The 20,060-nt window shown below is 24.5% G+C and overlaps 1 protein-coding gene across 1 annotated transcript; it reads left to right on the top strand.

Annotated features, from left to right (window-relative positions):
* Positions 1-528: 528 nt before the first annotated feature.
* Positions 529-2,356, top strand: LOC113559739 (zinc finger MYM-type protein 1-like). Its single transcript, XM_026965482.1, has 3 exons — positions 529-588; positions 841-2,159; positions 2,278-2,356. Exons 1-3 carry the CDS (start codon positions 529-531, stop codon positions 2,354-2,356), a joined length of 1,458 nt encoding a protein of 485 aa, XP_026821283.1.
* The last annotated feature ends 17,704 nt before the right edge of the window (positions 2,357-20,060 follow it).

Consider the following 20,060-nt stretch of genomic DNA (forward strand, 5'->3'; position numbering starts at 1 on the left):
AAACAGTTTATTTTTGATCTGTAATTTAATTTTTATATTAATTATTAAGGTAATATTATATTATTGGGAAAATTAAATTTATTTTGCTATATAATTTTTTATTATTTTGATTCTAATAAATTGTTGTACCTGCTTATTAGAAAAATACTAATGCTGAGAAAAATGTTAACTTACCTGAAGAAAACCACCTTTCCCCAGAAAAAAGATCAAAAATGGTAAATACAGTTAATACTTAATTTCATATCATATCTTTAGTATTAATTTACAATTTATTGAAATTAAATTTATATTAATTTAATATCATTTAATATTTAAGGATATTTTGGTTAACAGTAAACACTTTACCTTAATAAATTTAAAGTGAAAATTCTGTAACTAGTTACTTACGTTAAATAAATAATAGTAAATGTATTGGTTATTTTGTGTAGTATAAAAGTGATAAATATGTATATAAATCATGTTTGTATTAATTTCATTGATCATTTTAGGATATTCTACCAAATACCAAGGACATAAATCAAATTCAGAATGCTATTATCTAGCCATGTAGGTACATCAAAGTCAGATCAAACTACAAATACACTATTGGTAAATATAAAATATTGCATTCAATTTTAATCTTTAAACCAATGATAAAAGTTTTGAATTTTAAATAGTATGTACATGCAATCACAAAACATAAAACAAGTATTGAAATAATTATAATTTCAATTTGTAGAATTTTAAATGTTGTACAAAATAGTCAATATTCACTCATTTTTATACTCTTTAATAAATTGAATAATTGTATATGGTATTTGTTAAAATTTATTTTAATTTCAAGTATATATATTTATCTAGATAAGTGACAATCTTAATCGAGATCCTGGTCATAAGAATACAAATGCTTTAATTTTATTTTCAAGTGGGTTTGGACCGTATCAACCAAATAACATTATATTTCCACAGCATTTAGGAAGAAAATTTCGAACAGAGTGGTATACTTCTTTTCCTTGGATAGAATATAGTCCTAGCAGTAACTCTGCATATTGTTTTTACTGTCGTGTTTTTCCATCTAAAACATCAGATCCAACTTTTGTTAGTGTTGGATTCAAGCAATGGTCAAAAGCTAGTTTCAAGTCTTTTCCTCAGCATGAAAAATCATTTGGACACAAAGAAGCTAGTGCCAAATTAGCTGGTTATAAAAATTCTAAGAAATCTGGGAGTATAATTAGCAAAGTTAATACACACCATCAGCAGATAGTAGCTGATAATCGAGCCTATTTAAAATGTATTTTAGACAGTTTACTTTTTTGTGCTCGTCAAGGAATAGCTATCAGAGGTCATAGAGTAGACGAAGACTCTTCAAACAAAGGAAACTTTCTAGAACTATTAACACTTCGTGCTAAAGATAATGATATTATTCAACGATATTTTATTGAAAAAGAAAAGACATTTCGTTATGTCAGTGGTGATTACACAAATACATTTCTTGAGTATTTAGCTAATATTGTTATTGAAAATATAATTGATAATGTAATAGCTGCGGGTATTTTCAGTATAATAGTTGACGAAACTCAAGATTTGTCTCGACATGAACAAGTCGCAATTATTATAAGATACGCAACAAAAGATTTATCTCCAGCAGAAGTTTTTCTTGGTTTTTATAAAACAGAAAATACAGATGGAGAAACACTTTCAATGTTAATAAAATCAACTCTTGTATCTCATGGTTTAAAAATAGAAAACTTGAGAGGGCAGTGTTACGACGGTGCAGCGTCAATGAGAGGGTCGTATAAAGGGGTACAAGCAAGAATTAAAGAAGAAAATCATTTAGCAATGTACATTCACTGTAATGCACATATTTTAAATTTATGCCTTATAGATTTGGCTAAACAAGTATCTTATGTAAGAAATGTATTTGGAACATTAAATACATTACATAATTTTATTGGTGCATCATCCAAGAGGCATGCGATTTTTGAAAAAATGTATTCAGTTTTAAATATAAGTACATGTGAAGAACCTAAAACTTTAAAAAGTCTCAGTGATACTAGGTGGAGTTGCCGACTAGATGCCCTCAAGGCGGTTTTATTCAATTTTCAAACTGTGGTTAGTACTTTAGAAGATATTTCGGAAAATGATGCTGTTTATGGATCTGATGCTAATGCATTACTAAAGTCAATAAATACTTTTGAATTTTTATTTTGTATATACTTTCTTAAAAAGATACTGTTGTTAACTAATATTTTATCAAAGTATTTACAATCAAGTTCAATAATTTATAGTAATGTACAGTCAATGGCAAAAGAAACAATACAAGAATTATGCAATATGCGGTGTGAAGAAAGTTTTAATAACACTTGGAATGAAGTAGACATTTTAAGAAAACAATATAATGTTTCTTCTCCTATACTTCCCAGAAAGCAAAAAATACCAGCTAAACTTGGCGGTGGATTGAAGGAGGTTGAAAATACTACCATAAATAAACATTATAAAATAAATATATATTTTGCTGTTCTGGATAATATTATAAATGACATGAGTGAAAGGTTTGAAGAAAATAATTTATATATTTTAAACTGTATGCAAGACATACTCTTAAATGATACTCCAAATAATAATTCTTTTAAAGAAATAAATAAAATGTATGGTTTTGATGAGGATAATCTTAAAGCAGAAACAAAAATTTTAAATAGGATGTATAAAGCTGTACATAATCAAAGTAATGTGCAATCAAAAATCAATTTCGTTGCATCAGAAAATTATAAAGCTGGATTTCCAACATTAACAAGTTTGATACAATTATTTATTACTATACCAACTAACTCCGCATCATGCGAAAGAAGTTTTTCTTGTTTACGTAGGTTAAAAACATATTTAAGAACCACAATGGGACAATCAAGATTAAACAGTCTTGGAATCTTGCAAATTGAACGTGAAAGATCATCTCTTATAGATAAAGATTTAGTAATAGAAAAATTCAGTGCTGCCGCAGAATGTAGAGGCCGCCGATTACTACTGCAGTAAATGATATTATTCCCTCAGTAAAAAACCAACTAATATTTTAAATCTACCTATAATGTATATATATATATTATATTGTATTAGGTATTATATTACACAAAAAATATAAATGGCAGCTGTTATTAAAATATAAATTTTATAAAATAAAAAAATTGTTTTTTTTTAATGTACTCATATATTGTTTAAGAAAATTATAAATATTTTATTGACAGTAAGTAATTATATACCCTATTTATAGCGTATATTCATAATACTAATTGCCAATAGATACAATATGTGTTTAAGGTTAAAATAGTTTTGTTGAATTTATGTACTTGTAATGTTAAATCTAGAATAAAATAAAATATTTTAGGGGGGTGTGGGGGGCAAAGCCCCCCACAAGTCTGTCTAACCTAGAAACTGATTGCAACCCTAACAATTTAGCCCAATTTACGCCACTGACTTACAAAGTCGTAATAATATTAATTGTGGTATTTATTAAAAGCAGTATTGGAAATGATATTGAAAGTAATAACTAACAATAATTTTTTTAATTTAAATTGAAATATGAGAATTATATTGAATATTTTAACTAATACTAATATATGGTATGGTAGTGGATAGTGTTAGTTAATATTTTTAAGATAAATTTGTAAATAAAAATGTTATTTTCCTTTATCAACTGTTTCGATTATAAAAAGATTGAACTAAGTTATATCAGAAGTTATTTTTAAGCATAAATACTATTCATATGAATTGGTGTCAAGTTACAATGTTATGAGTTATAATACAATGTAATTTGAATCAAAATAATCATTAATCAATACTAATGTGGGTATAAAATATATATACTTATTAATAATCAATAATATTCAGAAATTCAAAATGGTATTTTACACATGTTAAAATGTATTTAACTTATTTTTTGAAATATTACAAAAACTTGATTACATAAATGTTGGCCAATAATATCCAGACAATTGGCACGTATATTTCAATTTGTGAACCGTAGCATTTTCTGTAAATGTCTCTACAAGATATATTTTACCCAACAACTGTAAATTGTTCAACCATAGTCATTATGTTTAAAAGGATATGACTCTTATTTAGGTTACTGAATTAATAGTTATATAAAATAGAAGTATTGATATTTTAATATATTATACTATAAAGTATAATTATTATATATTATATAGGTGACAGTTATTGAATGACAATAATTACTTATAAATATAATTTATTAATTGTTTACAGATCATTTGCGTTGCTGGGGTAAGAGACGTAAAATTATTAAATAATATATTATGTTATATTTTATTAATAGAACATGGCCATGACAAATCGAATTGCGTTTTATACATCAATTGAAATTTATTCAAGGTGTTAAACCTTTTTTTTAGTTTTGATTTTTAAACAAAACCACTAAAAACCTACATACTATTTTTCGACGTAGTAATTAAATTACAAAATTACATGAGTTAAAATTAACTACAATCTATAAATATTTATAGCTTACTATTTGTTTGATTACACATTTTTTTTTTTATAACTAACAGAGGAATTAAATGAAGCTGGGTTTTCGGGTAAGTATGTTGGTTATTAAGCCAATATTGCCAATTGAGTTAAAAAATATCTTTCTTCTAATAAAATAAGTAAAAACTATTAAATAATAGTTGTATCTAATTTACCAACATTATACACTATACACTAAGCAGAATTGAATTTAGAATAACATTGACGTGTGATATATTATTTGAATAGATCAGAGAGCATTTATAAACTACTGTATTACAAAGGAATATGGTATGTAATTTACCTACATTGCATGCATCATGCGATAATTAATTTGTGTAAATGATTGTCATAAAAATTATCTACCTATCGCAGAAAATGTTGAAGCATTTAAAATTCATACGAATAGTGTTAATAGTCGGTTCAAATTTGGGGGTAAGTTCTCACGTATTTCGTTAATATAAAATATGGCTTTTCGTTCCAGGTGTGCTAAAAATTTTAATTTTTATCCTTTTCACCTTAAGTCAATTGCAAGTATATTACGAATATTATATCATCAAATAAGTTTATGTATGGTAATGTATACATAATACATATACTTCGTTAATTTTCAAATTATTGTATGTATTGATGACTAGGATAAGTTTGTTGATGATGGAAGAAGATATGAGTATCGATGGTTATCACTAACTTATTGAAGTAGAATAAAAATGAACAGGTAAAAAATTAGTAAGGATAAGTAACTGTAGAGATCGGAATTTTTTAGAATAATCTTTTTCTTCGGCGGAAATTTCATTCCTTTGCAATCCGTATACTCGTTTGACAGGACCTTGCAATACATTCACGTATTATTATTACGTTTTTTTGACAAAACGGACTTTAAAATTGATAAATCGTTTTTTTTTTTTTGTCAATAATGTGTGTTTATTTCAATAGTAATGAAATCTTTTAGGCCGTTTCTTGTAATGATATTTTGCATATTGTGTTAACCTGAAAAATTGGAAAAAAATATTATAATTAACAATATTATTGATTCATTTTATGAACAATATGTTTTAGAAAATACATATTCATTTTTCAAAAAAAACAAATCAATTCAATGTGATGTTGATGGCGGTAAGTAAAAAGTAAAATATTCTTCATTGAATATTCTTAATAAACTGTTTATAGTATTCACTTTAGTTATTGTATTATAATATCTGTGTGTATTTGTATAATAATATGTTATTTTATCAATACAATGTTTATTTTTATTCATCTACAGAAATTCCAATGAATCCTGAACAATTTTGCACAGTTCGCTGTTAGTAAAAGTATGATTATATACATTTGAATTAGATCAATTTAAACGGAGTGAGTTGATTCCGGAGACCTACTTTATATATGAGTTGAATCCCTATTGTTGTATATCAATAGACTGTTATACAACCGTAAACACAAGTTTTTAAAGTAAATGTACCTATACCGATATCATATTATTATAATACTTTCTAAATTACAATATCTAAAAAAATATAATTAGAAAAAATTTTTTTTTTAATTCATCTGAATATATCCAATTTCATAAAATTGTTATTTTTTTTTGTGTGTGTAACTCATGATTAACTTCCTATTAAATTTCTTTTTGAACGAGAAACAGCTTCACTGTTGATTATTGGTGTATACTTATAATAAAAGAAATATAATATTGTAATTAAAAAAATTCATATTTCTATTCAGCATTAAAAATATGAATAATTTTCCTTAAAAGGCGTTAACTAGTATCTACTATAATAATAAAATATTACATTTTCTTATATTATAAGTGGACAACTGTAAGCCTGAAAATCGGCTTTAAATTAAAATTTTAATTTATACTTTACAATTATAACTATTTATATAAGTAAAATAATTCAAGAGCCAATATTTTTTCACTAATTTAAGTAATCTTGTTATATCATATAACTGTAGAATAAAAAAATTGGCATTTTATTGAACGGATAATTTGTGAAAAATACCTATTGGATTATTCAAAATAAACTTTAAAGATTTAATCATATAGACAAGGAGGTGATCATTGATTATGGCTTATTTATGGTTTATTATTTTAATGTTGATACATTTTGGGTTTAAAGGTCGGTTATGAATAAAATACGATGATTACCGTATAATTAAAAAATTATCTACTAGGATTGTCTTAAATTGTAGATTTTCTATAGTATATGTAGCACAATGTCAAAAAAAAATTTGTTTGAGGCTTTATTAAATAGATTCAATCCCTTCTTTTAAAAAATAAACTTTTTTAACTATTGGTTTGTAATATGTTATTGATTTCTTTTTATTGTATTTTAACTTTAACCAAAAATCAATCCTGGTTGCGTCACTAGACTAAATCTTTAAGTAGTGGCTACTTAATATTTTTATAAATTAATATAACTAGCTGTCATGTGAATACAGTATTATAATGAAAAGCATTATAATTAATGTGCACTATAAGTTTAGATATAGTATATAATAATATTTTAATAATAAATATTTCTTAAAAAATAACTAGGAATTTATTTATTAGGAATATTGAACTTGATTGCTTGTATTTATTACAAATCACTAGATTATAATTAAAAATCAAATATTTTTATTTATTAATTTTTAGATAAAAAAAGATTCAATTTTTTAGGTATAGTTTTAATAGATTTATTATAATTATTACAATGAATCTTTAAATATTAACTATAGATATATAGTAAAGCATTTTATAATACCATTTAAATAATGTCATGTCAAGTATGACTAGGGAAAATATATACAGAAAATTCCCGTTACAATGAATACCAATAGCCAATACAACGAAAAATCTCGTTATAAAGAAAGTTATAGAAGTCCCCTGCCGAAAGTCAGGGCTTTTAAAAAACTTATTCGAATTTTAGTTACAACGAAATTTCCGTAATAGCGAAAAAAAATTCGGTCCCCTGAAATTCGGTGTAATGGGATTTTACTGTATAATATAAGAATGAACATTTTTGAATACATTCTCTGGAGTTATATTGAATACATACTATTGATATTATATTATATTATTTCGACCTAATTGATTATAAGACATTTACATTAACTAATTTTTATAAATAATTAAATTATTGAATTTTATCATACATTTGTCATTAAAATTCAATTTTACGCTAAATTTATAAGCATTAATATTAATATTAATATTTTATTAATAATTATTATTAAATAATTAATTCAATTTCCATTTATATAGGTGGTGTTTCCAAAAGTAAGACCACAAATTTGATAATTATTTATATCATCATTTATTGATAAACTTATAAACAGAATGGTTAATACACAGATAACCACGATAGATTTATACTGTATATCAGTATACACTTTAATTTAATGTTCATGCAAATATTTTGAACATTTTTAAGTAAAAGCTCCGTATCAGATATTAGAGTACAAACTATAGTGACGGTAGATAGCATAACCAAATCTCCAAATGTATAGAAAAACAAAAATATAAGGGTGTGCATTTTTAATGAAGTGCATTTTGATGTGACATATAGAGTAATATGAAATTTAATACTCTATTTTTATTTTTCCAAAATATTTTTAAATTGTAATGATTTTTATGATTATAATATAATCTTATGTTTTTGATAGGTTTATTTAAATTTTAGACAAGATATATGATTAATCTCAATTTTAAAGTATACTGTTTTTGAATGGAATTGCACGCCATTATAAATATTAATTGACAATTTTTTTTTGCATTTATAGTGTGGATCTTATTTTCATGTTTAAATTCCAATAAAAAATATTATCTAGAAAATGTCATATTAATAATATTAATATTAACATTGATAATATTCTTGTCTTTAAATTTGATAATAGGTAAATTTACTCTAATATTAAAGCTAATATCACAAAATGTATTCTACTGAACGTAAATTTGCTATGATCTACATTAGTAAGACAGAGACAACACATGCGGGTATAACATCCTCTTAATTTAAACTAATTAACTATTTAACTTAAGGTTTAAAAAGCTGAGATTTGTTTGAAAGAAAAATTAATTGTTCTGGATGACCTGGAGTGAGTGATGCACGATTATCTGTACAAATATTGCTACCAGTACTAAAGAGTCTTTCACAAAGTACGCTAGTTCCAGGTCTACATAAATATTTTTTGGCCAGAGTTTCAAGTTTTGAGATTTCAGCACCAAATTTTTCCCACCAATTTGTTGGATTTGTAGACAAATTTACAACAGGCATCTACAAGTATCCTTGTATTTCTTCATTTATTTTTTCTGATTCAGATTCTGAACTTGAAACTTCATGTGCCACTGAGAAAGGAGTTGAGGTATCTAAAAATGCTGCTATGCCTGTTAACAAATATAATAATACAAAAATTAAATTAATTACAAAATTATTGATATCTATTTTGTTAAAATAAATATAATTATAAGTAAAATTTAAATTTTTCATAATATTATTTATTTTTATATAACATTCAATTTTAATGTTTTAAAAATGTTAACTCCTTTCAATAATTTTTACCTGTTTATTGGTGATTTTTTAAGGTTTGGTTATTTACAGATTCAGAATTACAAAGTAGCTCCATTTCTATTTTGATTTCGTCACGAATAACATCTATTTGGTTTTTGTCTCCAAGATAATTATTTCTGTACCAAGGACCTAAAAATGAAGCTTTTTGTAACAATTTCATGGTATGTTCATTACATGGAATATCTTTTTGACAATGTTTCTAAAATTTCAGAAACAACTAATTGTTCAACATGTTTGAGGGCTTGAAATAATGAATTTGTTTCTGAAATGTCTTCTTCATCATCTTCACCACCTGAATCTTCTTGATTGCTTGGTTGTGTGAATATTTCGGTTTAGTCATTGTCATCACTATTCGGAAATAATGGATCCGAGTATTCATCATTACAATCAACATATTTTCTTTGACTAATTGGCTTATACATTAAGTTCAACTTTTGATATATGGACCATAAATCAGATATTGTAATATTATTTTAGATGCCATCGATTCACCTAATATTTTTAATGGTCCAATCACTTTTAATAAACGGTTTATATGATTACGAGTAGGTAATAAATTATAATGCTTTGGTATAGTAAAAATGTGTAAAAGAGCTGAAAATTGAGTCTTGATAAATAAAGGCAAGGCATAACACTCCACCACCTAGTTTCTGACGACGATTGTGCAATAAATGTGGGAAGTTTCAACTGATTTTGTGCTTCTAATAAGGATCTTTTCATTTTATTACTATAATGAAAAATTAAACGTATTCTTGTTGCATTTGTAATACAAATTTTTACAGGTCGAATATTAAATGCACCAGTCACTCCTGTATTTAACGCATGACCAAAGCAAGCAACATAATTAAAATTCATATAACTAACTGCTTTTATAATATTTGCACTGCAATCTGTTGTAATTGCTGTAATTTTTTCATTGCCAATTTGCCATTTACATAATATATTTTTAATAACTCGTTGAAGATTCTGGGCTGTGTGGTCAATATCTAATGAAGTACAGGCTAAACAAAAAGTTTCTAATTTCCACTCGTTAGAAATTGTATGTGCTGTCAAACCAATAAAAGTTGTTCAAAACCCGGCTTCTCAACAGACCTATAGGGTTGCATATCCATACACACCCAAGTTGCTATAGCATTTTTAAATTTTTCTTCTGTTTGTTTGTCTAGGGACCGTAACACTCTAAGTGTAGATTGGACTTTAGGCTTTGTATTACAATTTAATGACATGGATTTTTATTCTGGCTGGGAAACAGGATACACTACACTAGTATTAGTTGATAATGATTCTGCAGTTTGGTTACATTCCTTTTTTATCATTTCATCAATACTATCACTAAATATATATATATATATATATAATTGCTATTTTAATAACCCATTATTATTATCCAAAGTAGAGCAAGTTAATAAAAATAATTAACTGCAACAAGTTAATTCAATTAAATTGTTTTCAGTTAAAAGTTGAAAGTTAACAAAGTTTAAATTTAAGATGTAAAATAAAATAAACTTAATTCAGTTAACCAAGTTAATTTTATTTCAAGCTACAATATTTTTAAGTCGTAAAGTAATCTAAATTCTTAATTAATACAAAGATTTACTGAGACGTGCAAATACAAGAGTATTATGATACAAATTATAATTGTATATTATTAGAAAATAAATTATCAGAATCGAAAAAGAGTTAACAAATTAGTATTGTCTGTTAGTTAGTCATGATGTTTCAAAATACAATAAGCTTAACTGCATGATAATGATGATTAACAATAAAAAGTAAGGTTACAAAAAAAAAAAATGTAAGTGAATAAGTTAAACACAAAAATAATTGATTAGTTAAGCATAAATGTTTAAAAAAATTAACTTTTTGACAAGTTAATGCCTACTTTTGTTGTTATCAAATATGTTTAGGGACTTAAGAGTTTGGTATTTTATAATGAATTATCAAAATTAATTATTTTTAATAAAAATAGTTTTATAGATCAATATTTACATTTATTATAATAATAATTAAAAAAATTATTGAAAATATTTTGACTAACTTTTATGAACAACTAAAAATTAAATATATAATATATATTTACTTAATATGTACTATAACTATACTTAATTTAACATTACTAAGTGTAAACTATAGACATTGGAATTATACTATGCACAATTGTATCACTTGTAAGTTTATAAATATAATTGTATTTTTGTATTAATTTGCATATACTTATTATATATCTACATGATAACAGATTAATTAATATAAAATAAAATATTTTTAAAACTTACTTATTATCCAAATTGTTTATTTTATTTAACTCATTATATAAGCTAGGATGCATAAACCGTAGATTAGTTTTAAGGTTACTAGTATTTCCACCTTTACAAGTCTTAGTCTGACCACATTTTTTACAAATTACTTCATCTTTTAATTTATTGAAAAATAACCACACTTTAGATTTTACTTTACTCATTTGATTATCTACAAAATATATAATAAGTACAATTGTTTTCATTTATTACCTATATAATATGTAGTTATTAATAATAAAAGTAGTGTAGGTACTTACGTGTTAGGGTATTAGGTTGCCGGGACGTCGGATACTGGTATTACAGAAGAATAAAGTTAACACTGACATAAAATGTAATTTATTAAAGTAAAACTAGTAAAAGGATAGATATTCTGACAAAGCAATGTGTAATTTACAATTGACCATTTAATAATAACAATAATCAAAACAATATTACCATCATCGTTCATCGGCATTATCAAATGGGAATTTATTCTAAAAATAGTTGTTTTGTCCCGAGTAATAGGCACGATACACTAATACACGGACTAAGATAAATCTTAGTTCGTGTTGGCGTGGTATGTTATCAACTATCAGTTAATATAATTAATAGATTACGAAATACAAATATTGAATATTATAAATTATAATTATGTAATATTAGAATGGCTAAATTTTAGGGACCTATACGGTATTTTCGGTAATTACCGAATCACGGTATACCGGTATTCTGAAATACCGAAAATATCGGTTACCGGTGTTTTTTAAGTACCGGTAATTACCGGGTATACCGAAAATACCGCCGGCCCTATATTATATTATAAATGGGTGGCGTTTTTATTATTATCAATTATTCTTGCAACGTTCTATTACTATGTTTATTTGATGTATTTATATTTGGAAATACATACATTCGTTAAATGTTTATTTCGTGTAATAAATATTGATGTTTTTTTTTTTAACAAATATATTATGTAAAGTAAACGTTATACAATTATGTTATTATTGTGACTTAAAATTAACATTTTAAGGATGTTTAAAAACTTCAATAGCACAGTGGACGTGGCCAAAAACTGCTTTGTATTTGCGTCTGGTGTGACGTGGAGTACAGCTAGACTCGTTATGTTATAAAAATACATGTTTGTTGAAAATATTGTAAACTAAGTAACCGTATTTTATTTGTTATGAAAATAACATATAAAAAGTTATTGTATAGTATTTATAATTTTAATAGCTATTGATTTATTATACGTATCAATCAATTATGTTTGTACATTAGCAAATGTTAAAAGTAGGCTCACATAAGTATATACTATACTTATAATTATATTAATGTTTTTTGCGTAATAATTTATTCATTAATATTTTAATATGTTGTTGTTTGGTCGACTATTGAAGAGCTAACCTAAAGTCTGAGATTAACAATTATGAACAGCTTAAACTTCAAGTCCTACTTAACTTTAAGACCGCAGTTTATTTGAGTAATAACACATAACCATCCAATCATCACAATACTTCCTAAGTTTTAACATATTTTGATACGATTTATATTTTCAATTAAACACTTAAACTTTCTTCAGAATCACGCTTTTTATTTAAAAAAAACTCTCATCATGTTTTTTAGTATCTTATCAAATATACCATAGCAAAATTATCATACCAGATCTATAGTAACAACTGCTGATGACTGATAACTAGAGACTCAATCAAAACTTTCAAATTTCCACATGATGACTATTGTCTGTTGACTACCAGAAATACTCTCGAAATGCACCGGGGAATAATATCCGATTTTACTTAGGTGAATTATCCAGTTAAATTAAAAATTGATCTTGATCAAATAGTATTCAATATATTTAATTATTCTAAAATTACTAAATAGTTATCTAACAAAAAAATTTAATAATGATTTGGTTCTTTGTTACTGTAATTCTAATTTTAATCGAATACAATCTTAAAAATATTAGATTAATTTAAAATTGTTTGATATTTTTAGAGTGTACAAGTAAGATTACCAATATTACATTAAATATTGTTAAACCTTATCAGCAGTGATTGAAAAATTATTTTAAGTATTCATATTATTATATTGTTGAAAATGCTCTTAAAATCCATATACCTCAGACGATAGCGAATGTATAATATAAAATTAAATTCATAAAATTGCTTAAATTTAGTATTAAGTTTAATAATAATAATACTATTTTCAAGTAAAATTAATAGCTAATAGCAATTATAAGTTATAAAATATAACTATCTATACCTATTTATTATGCACTTCAGATTAATGTAGTAAAACTGCAGTTTACAATAATATGTTATATTTGTATACATACTTGCTAAAAGAATCATGCAAGAAGAATAATGTATTTCTAATGCTTTTAGACGATGATTTATTTGAAAATGAACCTATATTTTTCATATAGTGTTTATTTTATCCGATATCTCCGGTAATTCAATTTCTAGAATTATATCATTTTTTTACAAAAATCATGCTGTCTATTACATTATTTCATAATAACCTCAAATTTTGTGAGTTACAAAATTCATTATTTTGAACAATCTTTTAAGTATTAAAATAAAGCTTTGTACTGTTTAAATTATTATCTATATTAAAGTTTGTAAATCATTTACTGTGTTTGTGTGAACGATAAAAATTCTAAAACCATAATATTCTCAACAGATGAGATAACTGAAAACATTTATTGTAAGTATAACAATATTTATGCTTTAATTTTTAGTTTGATACAAATAAAATACCTAGGTGTAACTCAATAAAATAAGTATAACCAAAGATGGTATCAAACATTTATAATATTATGTTAATATAATATTAAACATTATTTTTTCTACATAAATATATAGATGCAAAAGAGATAACGTATAAACAACTTGTATAAACCAGTGTTTACAATTTTTACTTTTTAATGGTATTTAAGTTAAATTGAGTAATAAAAATTTAGATTTAATACCGTATTATTTCTAATTGATGATTCTCAAATTTATTACATTTATCTATGAAAATTATTATATTTAAATAAAAATAAGTACATCTGCAGGTATGAAAAAAGTGCTACATTTACAACTAAGAATTTTATTTCGACTATTTCGAGGAAATTCGTTATCGAATTTTTAAAAACTAAATTTAACATTAATTAGAAATATTTGTTTAACATTAGTTTTAATGTTAACCATAGTTGAGGTTGTCGCTGGACGATGACTGCTATTATAAACAACATATATATTAGTATTTTGGAAGGTGGATAAAAAAGGACAGTAGTGGAATGAGTTTTTTATGTTTTGAAGAAAAATTATATTTCCTTTAGGAGAACGTAGAATCCGCATGTGTTGTCTCCGTCTTACATACGTGCGATATAGCAAATTTTTGTTCACCAGTTTTAATATTGTGTTGTTAGTTTTGATATTAGAGTTAAATGACCTATTATAAAATTTAAAGGTAAGATAATTATGTAGGGCCCCACGTAGCCTTTTATTGATATTATTATTTTTAAGTAAGTTATGATCTTTTTGAAACTGTATATTTTAAAATAATCATAACTTACTTAAAAATAATAATATCAATAAAAGGCTACGTGGGGCCCTGCATAATTTATTATCTTACCTTTAAATTTTATAATAGGTCAGTTAACTCTAATATCAAAACTAACAGCACAATATTGAAAATGGTAAACGAAAATTTGCTATTTCGCACGTGTGTAAGACGGAGACAATAATACAACAAATGCAAGTATTACATGACGTAGTCTACGTCCTCTTAAAACAAAGTATACTCGTTAAATAATTGATTTTAGAATTAATCTATAAATATACTACTAAAGATTGTTACATTTTAAATCTACTTTTTATAAATAAGGGATAGACATTATAAACTAATATCCAAAACAAAATAAAATAAAGTAAATTAATATAATTATTATGTATTTATTAGCGAACGATCCATATCAAAATATTATTAAATCATTTAAATTGGGTACGTACAAGACAATAAATAATCATCGAATATTTATTAAGTATTTTAATTGAATAATAATTGACGGTGACTCACATAATCACAGGTAAATTTCGTTTTGGATCAAGTCAATCAAATATTTTTGTTGAAATTAGATTTGCCATTGGTTACAGGAAAAAAAAATTATTAGCAACTACTGAAAACCCGAAATAAATAAACAAAATAGACAGAATACTTTTCTATAATCTATTTATTATTAAAAAGTAATGGTTCTATATTTTTAGCTTATGGCCTCATGGACTTGAATGACTATGAAAAATCGAGTAAGTTAAGAATAAAGCTTAAACAATAGCAAGTGCTTCGTTGAAGTGGAGTTTAACAGCTAGAATTTTAATTAATTGTTGAACATAAGTTTTAACATAGTTAAGGGTGTTGCCGCTATCAGTGGCCGCTATTATAAATAACATATTTATTAGTCACTTTTTAGCAAATCAATTTTAATATTTCGGAAAGGTGATTGAAAGAGGACAGTAATAGAATGTAATACTTTATTTTTTGAAGAAAACTGATTTCTCTCTTAAAGCAACGTATAGATACTCATAACTCGTTAAATAATTGATTTTAAAATAAATCTATGAATATACCACCTAGGTTATTAGTAATAATACTTATTACATTTTAGATCTAAAAGTTATAATTTATAAACAAGGGATAGACATTTTAAACTTATAACAAAAATAAAATAAATTAAAGTAAATTAATATGATTATTATGTATTAATTATAGTGGACAATAGAAATAAAAATATCATTGAATCATATAGAATGTGTACGTATAAAACAATAAATTATTATCGAATATGTATTAAATACTTTAATCGATTAATGATTCACTGTGACTCACTCAATCACGGGTGAATTTCGTTTTAGGTCAAGCCAATCAAATATTTTTGTTAAAATTAGATTTGTTATTAGTTACAGAAAAAAAAAATTATTAGCAACTATTAGCATCTGAAATAAATAAACAAAATAAACAGAATACTTTTCTATTATCTATTTTTTATTATAAAGTAATGGTAGTATGTTTGTAGCAATAAGTCTCATGGATTTCATGGATTTTGAAATATTGAGTAAGTTAAGAATACATCAGCTTGGAATATAGCAAGTGCTTCTTTAAAGTGCATTTTAACAGCTATTTTTTTAATTAACTGTTTAGCTGTAGTATATAAGCCATCAATTAGTAAAAAAAATTTTCTTAAGCTTGCTTAACTTTTTTTTGGTTTAATAGTATTTTTAATCTTTAGAACTAAATAGATTTAGATATTAATCTAAAAAAAAGAAATATAATTTTCTTTATTTATTTTCTAGCACCTTCTTGGCTAAAAGATATAAAAGGTAATAACGAAAAAAAGACTTGAGTTTAACTTATAATTATATTATATAGGTACTATTGATAGTTCATGATAAGCATAAAATGAGTTCAAATAAAAATTATATTATATTTCTTAGTAGCACATTTAACAATCTATTTAACTTATTAATATAGAAGAACTAATGAAAGCGAAGAAATTTTCAAGTAATTTTTTAATATACATTTTATCATCAGTTTACTAAAATTTAAAAATTATATAAAATATAATTCATAATATAAGAAAATAGATATTAGTTATAGATATTAGTAGATAGTATAGATATTAATTATATATTAGATATTTATAATGGATTATAAATATAAAATATATTTTGATTGAGTTTTTCATAGATTTTTGATGATTTATTGATCATATTGGCTGAGTTTTAGTATTTTATAATTCATTCATATTACCTTTGTAATGTCAGAATAATTTTATGCGTTTGACTATAAGAATAAATTATCAAAAATCGAACAGCACTAATAACAGATGAACATTTCTATTGTCCTTACTCCTTAGAAATAATAGCACAACTAGTGCAAAATTTTAATTAAAATATTTTTCAATTATGATGAACGTTTTTTGAATTACAATATAATAATATAACAAACATAATGTAAGTATAAATTGTTTGAAGAACTAAGCATTATTTTATTTAGATGACCCGTTCCCCAAAGTAACAACTATATCAAATTTTTTACCAGAACTCAACCTTAAAATTGCAAATTGAAGTAGTTTTAGTACAATATCGTCGGACAAAAAGTGTTTAACAAGACATCTTATTAAAATCTATTTTTTCATAGCTCACTGTAAATGAAAAATCAAAATAAATTAAATAAATTATTCTATTCATGCCAATTTTTCCCATACTTATTCTAAACACAAAATAATGTAGTTCATAGTACATATAAAAAATATATCATTGAAAATGTTTATATTGTTTATAAGTATTATAAGTACGCTTCCTTTGTAACTAGATAGTATTTTGCAGTGTATACTATTGATAAAGAATATAATAATATAATATATATATATTAGTTTCACTAACGGAAGTACCTCAAGTATCAAAATACTTTAAACTGTTCTATACTTTGTTTTAGCGATTCAATGGGAGTACTTCTATTATAACCTCAGGTTTATAAAACTCATGAGAACGTGTACGTATTCTTGTGAAAATAACTAATGATTATAGTTATATTATAAAATTTAAACTATGATATTGATGTATTATCAATACGTAATCATAACTTGTATGTAATATTTATTTATACATTTTGTATGTCGTAAAATTAACAATATAGATAGTACCACACAGTGGCGCAACTAGAGTTTTTACGGGGGGTTAAAAGTACCAAGACAACACAGACCCGCAGAAGCTAAGTCCACACTCCCATATCTAACGTACTTCACATTGATAAAACAAACATACGGAGTGATTCTTTTATCATGAACCACTCATTATTTCAAAAAGTATTCATGTTTTTGAAAATATTTTTTACAAGTTGTTAAAAATCAACGTTTTTTAAAATATTTTTTATTTTTAATTTCTTTAAGTTTTTTCTTTTTTGAATGACAACATAGAGTTTTAATTTCATATTCCAAAGCAGAATAATTTTTTGAGTATTTAGCTATATAAAAATTGAATTTAGGGCGAGTAGTTTATGAGTTATACGTATTTAAAGTTTAGACAAACGGAGTAGTGGACAAACATTTGCGGGATAACCCCGTACCACACCACTTCGCGCATCAAAACTTTAATACTTATAGTTATAACTCATTAACTACTCGCCCTAAATTCGATTTTTATTTATCAAAATATTCAGAAAAATATTTTGCTTTGGAATATTATATTAAAACTCTATACAAAACCATTATACAAATTAAACTCAATACTTTTAATTTATTTTTAATATTTATCTCCACTTGTAACAACTTATAAAGATTAGGATAAACATATTTTTCGATCGCTTTGCAGATATCATTAATATCAAATTCTGGTTTGATAGTATTCAGGCAGTTTCTTGCTACAGTCATTTCTGATTTTAAACAATGAATATCTATAATTAAAAAATCCTTCAACAATTAAATATTACAGTAAATGTAATTAGAAAAAAATATTATTGAAAGTTTGTTACATTAACCTTGTAATAATAAAATATAAAAAACCATGAAAATCTATTTTAATAAAACATTCAACTGAACTATTAAACTTGATAATTATTTCGTTTACTGTTTAAATATTGAGATTATAGATATAAATTATTAGATTTTATCACAATAATCACTAAATTCTGAGATTCAATATTTTTCATTAGGGAGAGCTTGGGAATATTTAGGGAGACTAATCTCCCCCTAGTTGCTTTTATGGACTACCAGATTAAATTACCTTAGTATTAGACAACGAAATAAGCTTCTATAATTAAAAAATAAATAAACACAAATAAACATTTAAAATATTCTATTGGAAAAATAGAAAATTGCTTACGACTTACGAGATTACTTCGATGAAGTCTTTCTTATTACCGCTATTTCATTTTACACTGTCTGTGCACCTTCGCTGTATTCATTCAGTATCATAAAAAATCTCTTAGAATTGCTTTATCGATCCTTATTAACATACAGCTATATAAATTTACTCATGCCTTGGTTTTTATATTACAGCATAATAAATAATTGTATGATTCATAACCATTAACCGAACATTTCAACATAATTAGTTTAAAATTTTCACGTGATAATAAATAATAATTGCCGATACAAATTTTGTTTAGTTATATGTGTAGTATTAATATATTTTTAATCAGAGTATGACAGCAGACGAAATTGAAATGCTTATTGTTTTAATCTTAATTATTATTATTATCATTTTCGTTTAACAATTATTCATTGTGAATCGTAATTTAGTGTTTATTTAATTTATTTATTCCTATGACCTAACAATCAGTGGCGTATATAGGAATTATTTTCACTGATGGCTAATTTACCACCAGCATGACTGGAAATAACTAATATAACAGGAACATTTTTTAGGTGGTCGGGTGGTTTTAATTATGACATAAATAATACAAATAGATGAATTTTAATTTATAAGTACATATTTATTATTACATTTTACATATGTACAGTAAATTAAGCATTGTTCAACGTTTTTCATTGAATCTGAAATTACACTTTGCCTCCCTTTATAGACACTAATGCTAACAAATGTCTAAATAATTGAAAATTCATAGTGACGTAACAAAACCATAATAATATGTAATTTTGTTTTTTATTATTATTAATAGCTGACAAATTCTTGAGTATATCAATTTTTTGTGAACAAAAATATCCTATCACCGAAGATCAAAAAAAAAGTATACC

This window comes from Rhopalosiphum maidis, chromosome 3 (assembly GCF_003676215.2).
Source record: "Rhopalosiphum maidis isolate BTI-1 chromosome 3, ASM367621v3, whole genome shotgun sequence".
NCBI lineage: Eukaryota > Metazoa > Arthropoda > Insecta > Hemiptera > Aphididae > Rhopalosiphum > Rhopalosiphum maidis.